The 8,593-nt window shown below is 36.4% G+C and overlaps 1 protein-coding gene across 1 annotated transcript; it reads left to right on the top strand.

The window, feature by feature from the left end:
* Positions 1 to 7,562: 7,562 nt before the first annotated feature.
* Positions 7,563 to 8,186, top strand: LOC115507660 (AP-4 complex subunit sigma-1-like). Its single transcript, XM_032592156.1, has one exon. It carries the CDS (start codon positions 7,698 to 7,700, stop codon positions 8,130 to 8,132), a length of 435 nt encoding a protein of 144 aa, XP_032448047.1. The 5' UTR covers positions 7,563 to 7,697; the 3' UTR covers positions 8,133 to 8,186.
* The last annotated feature ends 407 nt before the right edge of the window (positions 8,187 to 8,593 follow it).

The following is an 8,593-nucleotide window of genomic DNA, read 5'->3' as shown; positions in this document are numbered from 1 at the left end:
AGGACATAATCAGAAGGCAGCCATCTACAAGGCAGGAAGAGAGATCTCACCATCCAGAAACTATTAGAAACCACCAGAAATTGGCCCCAGCACCTCGCTCCTGGACTGCTATCTTTCAGAACTGTGTGAAAATAAATGTGTGTTGTTTAAGTCACCCAGTCTGGGGTATTTTGTTATGGAGGCTCAAGCGGACTAATAAAAATATCTACCTCTCAGTGTTGTGAATAATAATTCAAAAAATGATCTTTGAGGATGTTAACAGTTTACATAAATGTTGATTATTTTTATTAATACTCCTTTTCCTACAACTAAGGCATTTAAAACTGTAATAGTTAATAGTTAACTAGGCTATATGTCTGCTACTTATGTACCGTTAACTTTCAGTGTTTCATTTCCAACAGTGCAGTAAATCAAGCTTTGGAATATAGAATAAGACAAGGGGAAAGGACATAGTCCAGTATTTCAGTATAAAGAGCAGATATTCTTTTTTTTAAGTTTTAATTTTGCACTCATATGTGGAATTTAAGAAACAAACAGATGAACATAGAGGAAGGGAAGCAAAAATAAGATAAAAACAGAGAGGGAGGCAAACCATAAGAGATTATTGAATACAGAGAACAAACTGAGAGTTGCTGGAGGGGTGTTGGGTGGGTGGACGGGCTCAATGGGTGATGGGCATTGAGGAGGGTGCTTGTTAGGATGAACATTAGGTGTTATATGTAAGTGATGAATCACTAAATTCTATTCCTGAAATCGTTATTACACTATATGTTAACTTGGGTTTAAATTTTTAAAAAGTTAAAAAATAAAGTTTTAATTTTAAGTCCAGTTAGTTAACATACAGTGTTATATTCGTTTCAGGTGTACAGTGTATTAATTCAACACACACACATTTTCCCCCTTTGATTGTTTGATATGTTTATTAAATTCCACATATGAGTGAAATCGGATGGTATTTCTGTGTCTCTGGCTGACTATACCACCTCTTTTTTATCTGTTTATCATCCATTGACACTTGGACTCCTTCCATATCTTGGCTATTGTAAATAATACTGCTAAATACTGCTATAAACATCGTGGTGTATGTATCCTTTTGAGTTAGTGTTCTTGAATTCTTTGGGTAAATACCCAGTAATGCAATTGCTGGATTGTAAGGTAGTTCTATTTTTAACTTTTTGAGGAAACTCCATAGTGATTACCAGACTGGCTGCGCCAGTTTCCGTCCTTGTCAACAGAGCACAAGTGCTCCTTTTTCTCCACATCTTCACCAATGTCTATTGTTTCTTGTGTTTTTGGTTTTAGCCATTCTGGCAAGTGTAAAGTGACATCTCATTGAAGTTTTGGTTTGCATTTTCCTGATGATAAGTGGTGATGAGCATCTTTTCATGTGTCTGTTGGTGACCTGTATGTCTTCTTCAGAGATATGTCTGTTCATGTCTTATGCCTAGTTTTTAATTGGATTATTTGGTTTGGGTGTCGAGTTTTATTTTATTTTTATTTAAAAAAATTAGTTTATTTATTTATTTTGAGAGAGTGTGAGTGGGAGAAAGGCAGAGAGAGAGGGAGAGAGGGAATCTCAAGCAGACTCCATGCTGTCAACGCAGAGCTGGATGTGGGTCTCGATCTCATGAACCACAAGATCATGACCTGAGCTGAAATCAACAGTCAGACATTTATCCAACTGAGCCACCCGGACTCCTCTTGGGTGTGGAGTTCTAAAAATTCTTTATGTATTTTTTGGGTACTAGTCTTTTATTAGATAAGTCATTTGCAAATATCTTCTCCTATTCTGTAGGTTGTGTTTCAGTTTTGTTGATTGTTTACTTGTCTGTGCAGAAGCTTTTTATTTTGATGTAGTCCCAGTAGTATATTTTTGCTTTTGTTTCTTTTGCTTCAGGAGATATCTCTAGTAAGAAGTTTCTATGGCTGATGTTAAAGAGGTTACTTCCTGTGTTCTCCTCTAGGATATTTATGGTTTCAGGCCTCACATTTAGGTCTTTCACCCATTTGGAATTTATTTTTGTGTATGATGTAAGAAAGTTGTCCAATTTCATTCTTTTCTATGTTGCTGTCCAGTTTTCCCAGCACCATTTGCTAAAGAGACTGTCTTTTCCCCATTGGATGTTCTTTTCTGCTTTGTTAAAGATTAATTGACCTTATAGTTGTGGGTTCATTTCCGGGTTTTCTATTCTGTTCTATTGATCTATGTGTCTATTTTTGTGCTAATACCATAGTGTCTATTTTTTTTAGTACCATGCTGTCTTGATCACTACAGCTTTGTAATACAACTTGAAGTCTGTAATTATGATGCCTTCAGCTTTGCTATTCTTTTTCAAGATTGTTTTGGCTCTTTGGGATCATTTTGATACCATACAGATTTTAGGATCGTTTTTTCTAGTTCTGTGAAAAATGTTGTTGGTACTTTGATAGGGATTGCATTAAATGTGTAGATTGTTTTTTGGATAGTATACACACTTTAAAAATATTTGTTCTTCCAATTCATGAATATGGAATGTCTTTCCATTTCTTTGTGTTATCTTCAATTTCTTTCATGAGTGTTTTATAGTTTTTTAGAGTATAGGTCTTTCACCTCTTTGGTTAGGCTTATTCCTATTTATCTTTTTTTTGATGCAACTGTAAATGGGGCTGTTTTCATAACTTCTCTTTCCACTGCTTCATTATTGTGTATAGAAATGCAACAGATTTCTGTACATTGATTTTGTATCCTAAAAATTTGCTGAATTTGTTTATCAGTTCTAGCAGTGTGTGTGTGTGTGTGTGTGTGTGTGTGTGTGCACGTGTGTGTGTAGTCTTTCAGGTTTTCTATATATAGTACCATGTCATCTGCAAATAGTGGAAGTTACTTCTTTACTGATTTGGATTCCTTTTATTTCTTTTTGTTTGATTGCTTGTGGCTAGGACTTCCAGCACTATGTTGAATAAAAGTGGTGAGAGTGGACACTTTTGTCTTGTTCCTGACCTTAGGGGAAAAGATCTCAGTTTTTCCCCATTAAAGATGATGTTAGCTGTGGATTTTTCATAGATGGCCTTTATTATGTTGAGGTATGTTCCACATAAACTTATTTTTGATGTTTTTTAATGTTTTTATTTATTTATTTTGAGAGAGAGGGAGAGCGAGAATGTGAGCAGGGGAGAGAGAGAGAGAGAGAGGGAGAGAGAGAGAATCCCAAGCAGGCTCCACACTGCCAGTGCAGAGCCCAACATGGGGCTCAATCCCACAAATCGTGAGATCATAACCTGAGCTGAAATCAAGAATCAGACTCTTAACTGACTGAGCCACCCAGGTGCCCCAATGGTTTTTATCATGAATGGATGTTGAACTTTGTCAAGTGCTTTTTTCTACATCTATTGAAACAATCATATTGTTCTTCTCTTTTCTCTTATTGATGTGATGTATCACATTGATTGATTCGTGAATATTGAATCACAATATTGATTGTGGTTTGTGATATTTTAATGTATTGTTGAATTCAGTTTGTTAGTATTTTACTGAGAATTTTTGCGACTATGTTCAAAAGGGATATTGAGCTGTAGTTCTCTTTTTCAGTGGTGTCTTTATCTGGTTTTTGTACCAGGGTAATGCCAACCTCATAGAATGAATTTGGAAGTTTTCTTACCTTTTTTATTTTTATTTTTTGGAACAGTTTGAGAAGAATAAGTATTAACTCTTCTTAAATATTTGGTATAATTCACCTGTGAAGCCATCTAGTCCTGGACTTTTGTTTGTTGGGAGCTTTTTGATTACTGACTCAATTTCTTTGATGGTTATGGATCTGTTCAAATTTTATATTTCTTCCTGTTTCAGTTTTGGTAGTTTATATGTTTTAGGAATTTATCCATTTCTTCTAGCTTGTCCAATTTGTTAACATGTAGTTTTTCATAATACTCTCTTATGATTGTTTATATTTCTCTGGTGTTGGTTGTGATTTCTCCTTTCTGATTTGTGATTTTATTTGAGTCCTTTGTCTTTTTTTCTCACTAAGTCTGGCTAGGATTTTATAAATTTTATTGATTTTTTTCCAAAACCAGCTCCTGGCTTCATTAATCTGTTCTGTTATTGTTGTTGTTTCTGTTTCATTTATTTCTGGTCTAATCTTTATTATTTCCTTCTTTCTGCTGGTTTTAGGTTTTGTTCGTTGTTCTTTTTCTAGCTCCCATTATGTGCATCAATAGATTATTTGAGATTTTTTTGTGTCTTGGGTAGACTTGTATTGCTATAAACTTCCCTCTTAGAACTGCTTTTGCTGCAGCCCAGAAGTTTGGGCTATCATGTTTTCATTTTGATTTGTTTACATGTACTTTTTAATTCCTTCTTTGATTTATTGTTGACCTATTCATTATTTAGTAACATGTTATTTAACCACCAAGTATTTGTGGTCTTTCCAGATTTTTTTTCTTGTGGTTGACTTCTAGTTTCATAGTGTTGTGGTCAGAAAATATGCATGGTATGATTTTGATCTTTTTTAATTTGTTGAGGTTTGCTTTGTGGGCTAATTTGTGTTCTATTCTAGGGAATGTTCCATGTGTACTTGAAAAGAATATGTATTCTGCTGTTTGAATAGGATGGAATGTTCTGAATACATCTCTTAAATCAATTTTTTCCTGTGTGTCATTTAAAACCATTGTTTCCTTGTTGATGTTCTGTTTAGATGATCTGTACATTGATGTAAGTGAGCTGTTAAAGTACCCTACTATTATTATATAATTATTGATTAGTTCTTTTACATTTGTTATTAACTATTTACCTGTATGGGTGCTCCTATGTTGGGTGCATAACTATTTACAATTGTTATATCTTCCTGTTGTATTGTTCTCTTTATAATTATATACTGCCCTTTGTCTCTTGCCACAGTCTTTGTTTGAAAGTCTATTTTGTCCAATATAAGCAACACTACTGTGGTTTGTTTTTATGTCCATTTTCATGATAGACATTTCCCCACCCTTTAATTTTCAATTATCAGGTGCTTTGGGTCTAAAATGTGTCTCTTGTAGGTAGTATACAGATGGGTCTTCTTTTTTATTTATTCCCTCACCCTATGTCTTTTGATGGGAGCATTTAGTCCATTTACTTTCAAAGTAATTATTGATAAATATGTATTTATTGTCATTTTATTACTTGTTTTTTGCTTGTTCCTGAAGATTTTCTCTGGTCCTCTCTTGCCTTTCTCTCAAAAGATATTCTAAGCTTTGGTTGTGACAATGGAACATACTGGCCTGTGGGATGCCGCTGATTTGAAAGTGTTCTTTGTATGCTACTCTTTAGATCTCAGTTGAGACATGAATTAAAGACTAGAACATATCTCCATATCCTCTCAATTTTGTCTTTCTTCCCTATTTTTTAATGTTTGTTTATTTTTGAGAGAGAGAGAGAGAGAGGGAGGAAGGGAGAGAGAGAGAGAGAGTGAGGGAGGAGCAGAGAGAGAGGGAGACACAGAATTTGAAGAAGGCTCCAGGCTCTGAGCTGTCAGCACAGAGCCCAATGCGGGGCTCAATCCCATGAACTGTGAGATCATGACCTGAGTCAAAGTCGGACGCTCAACCGAATGAGCCACCCAGGCACCCCGTCTTTCTTCCCTCTTTAACTCAAAAGTATTTAAGCTACATGCTCTCTGTTTTTTCTTTCAAAGTTATTATCCAGGCACCAAAAACACAGATGGAAATATACAGGTTTAGTCCAAAGCACCAATTTCCATTACCTTAAGCTGCCTCAATGGTTTTTCTTAAAGGGTGGAATTTCTCACAGTTGGTCTCAGGCCCACAGTATATACAATACTTCAGTCAAATTGCTTGCGACATGTTGGAGTGTGTGCTTGGGAACTATTAGTTCCTCATATATTAAAAGAAGGCTGAATACTTCTTGTACAGGCACTGAAGTAAAGAGGGGAATAGTTTTCAAATTCTTACTTGTCATGGATTTATACTCCGATGTTTAAAGTGTTCTGTTTTACATAATACACAAAGATACACAGTCACGGACTATGTGTGAAACTATAGATTCCAGGAATGTCATTCAAAGTCCTTCACACTCTGGTCCTGGTCTCCCTTTCTATTTTAATCTCCTAATATGATCACTCTTTCAGCTTAGTCCCATAAATGATTACTTGAGTGCTTGTGATACACATATAGGCCACATCTTAGGCCCTGTAGATAAACAGGCCAATCTATCTAGTCTTTTCTTCAAGAAGCTGAAAAGCTCATTGTCTCAGAGGGGTAAAATCTAAAAGGTCTTGCATGGTTAATGGGATTAAGAAGCTTGTTCCATATAAAGTCATGCATGAGGGAGTATGAGCCACCCCTGTTCCATTTTTAGCCACTGTTTTTTTCTTTTTCTTTTTCTTTTCTTTAAATATATGAAATTTAGTCTCAAATTGGTTTCCATACAACACCCAGTGCTCATCCCAACAGATGCCCTCCTCAATACCCATCACCCACTCTTCCCTCCCTCCCACCCCCCCATCAGCCCTCAATAGCCAAATTATGGAAAGAGCCTAAATGTCCATCAACTGATGAATGGATAAAGAAATTGTGGTTTATATGCTAAATGAGCCACTGTTTTTTCTGACAGGCTTAGAAGGCACTAGGGAATATAGAAAAGATCTAGGATATATGAAGTATAAGTCCTAGGTTCTAGCCCTATTGTGTTGATTTTGGGCAAGTCACTTCTTGCAAGATATACAAAGTAATAATATTTTCCTCCTTAACTATAGGGAGGGATTGAACAAACTTCAAAGAATGAGGTATAACTATCAATGAATTTTTCCCTATAGTGAATATTTGTTCCTGAATATGAGGTTTGGCCCTTCCAACAATTTTGAGAGAGCTTGGGAAGCAGGAAATGTGCTGACATTCCAGTAGTCTCGGTGTGTGCAAAGTTCTCAACCTGTAATCATCTAGGAATGCAATTCTGGCAATATCAGGTATCCAAATTCCACCTGTGTTTCCCCTTGATGTCCCATTTGGCCCTAAGACATCTGCTATAACAGATGTGTGTGTATTTCAGTTGATAAAGGGAAAGATGTCTGGGTGAGGGGAGAGGATACTGCTGCTATAGATCAAGATAATTTGAGATAATGGGTATTGGGGTTTCTGCACTTGCATGGTGCCCTCTTAGCAGTGGGCCCCATTCCTCCAAGGATTTACATGGCAAATGGTGGAGATGAGATGTGAAGAAGAAAGAGTGAAAAGTCTTTGCTCAAATGAAGGCTTTTCAAAAGGCATTCGGAAAAAAGGATGTTTGGGAGGACAAGATACTCAGAATCTAGTCCCAGTTCTGTCACTGACTTCATGTGGGGACTTGGGAAAGTAATTTCTTAGTTCTGACCCTCAGTTTCTTTATATTAAAAAAGTGGTTGGATTAACTGATTTCCAAGGTACGTTCTTACTCTGACCTTCAGCACTTTGGGTCCTCAAAGTTCTTTGGAGAGGGAGCAAATAACAAGACTGTCAGGTATCATAAACAGAAAGTTAAGGAATATAAAATAATAAAAGATACTAAAAGTCAAAATGGCTGCCCCAAGGAAGCCCACACACCACGAGAGGGGGGCTCTCGGAAGAGCCGTGGCCAGAACCGTAGACCAGAGTATCGCCCCCCCCCCCCCGCCGAGCTGCACAGGTTCTAGTTTCAGATACCCCTTGACATAACTTTTGAGCTATCTGGAAAAATAAGGCCAGGAAAAATGATACAATTTTTCCTCATGGTGAATAAACAAGGGCAGACCCGACTTTCTAAATACTATGAACATGTGGAGATTAATAAGTGTACACTTCTGGAAACGGAAGTCATAAGGAGCTGTCTCTCCCGATCCAATGAGCAATGCTCTTTCATTGAATTTAAGGATTTTAAGCTGATATATCGACAGTATGCAACTCTCTTCATTGTGGTTGGAGTTAATGACACTGAGAACGAGATGACAATTTATGAATTCATCCATAACTTTGTGGAAGTTTTAGATGAGTACTTCAGCCATGTGAGTGAATTAGATATAATGTTTAATTTGGATAAAGTACACATTATTTTGGATGAGATGGTGTTGAATGGCTGCATTGTGGAAACGAATCGGGCAAGAATTCTTGCCCCTCTACTCATTCTTGATAAAATTTCAGAAAGCTGAATAATGGAAGTCTCTGCCAGGCAACATCAACTTGTGGAAGTGAGAATACCATGGAATACCTCTTTACATCTGTAGTCCAAAAAGTCTGCAAGACTGTACATTTCAAATTGGGGTACCCGTCCAAAAACATTTTATACAGGTGTTTTCCACAATTCCTAAGTGGAAAACAAACTGTATTTTAAAATATGGTGTACAAAGAAAATTTTTCTCTAAGAGACAAATTTTATTTTCTAACCATAAGCATTTTTTCCCCACCTGTTCAACTTTTGTTGAATTCTGAAGGTATCTTTTTTGTTCTTTGCTTTCCTTTGTATATTTAATTCAGGATAACAGCATGATAAGAACATGAGACAACTATCAGCCAATAAAGATCTAAACACAGAGCACTTCGAATGTTTTCTGAATGCTTTTTCCTTGGACATTGATTTTGTATCCTGCAACTTTGCTGAATTCATGTATCA

The sequence above is a fragment of the Lynx canadensis genome, chromosome X (genome assembly GCF_007474595.2).
Source record: "Lynx canadensis isolate LIC74 chromosome X, mLynCan4.pri.v2, whole genome shotgun sequence".
Classification (NCBI taxonomy): Eukaryota; Metazoa; Chordata; class Mammalia; order Carnivora; family Felidae; genus Lynx; species Lynx canadensis.
The sequence above is the reverse complement of the archived record's forward strand: the minus strand, read 5'-3'. Positions and strand labels throughout refer to the sequence as shown.

Coding starts and splice junctions, on each gene's coding strand:
- LOC115507660 (XM_032592156.1), top strand. CDS start 7,698: ATGATACAATTTTTCCTCATGGTGAATAAACAAGGGCAGACCCGACTT.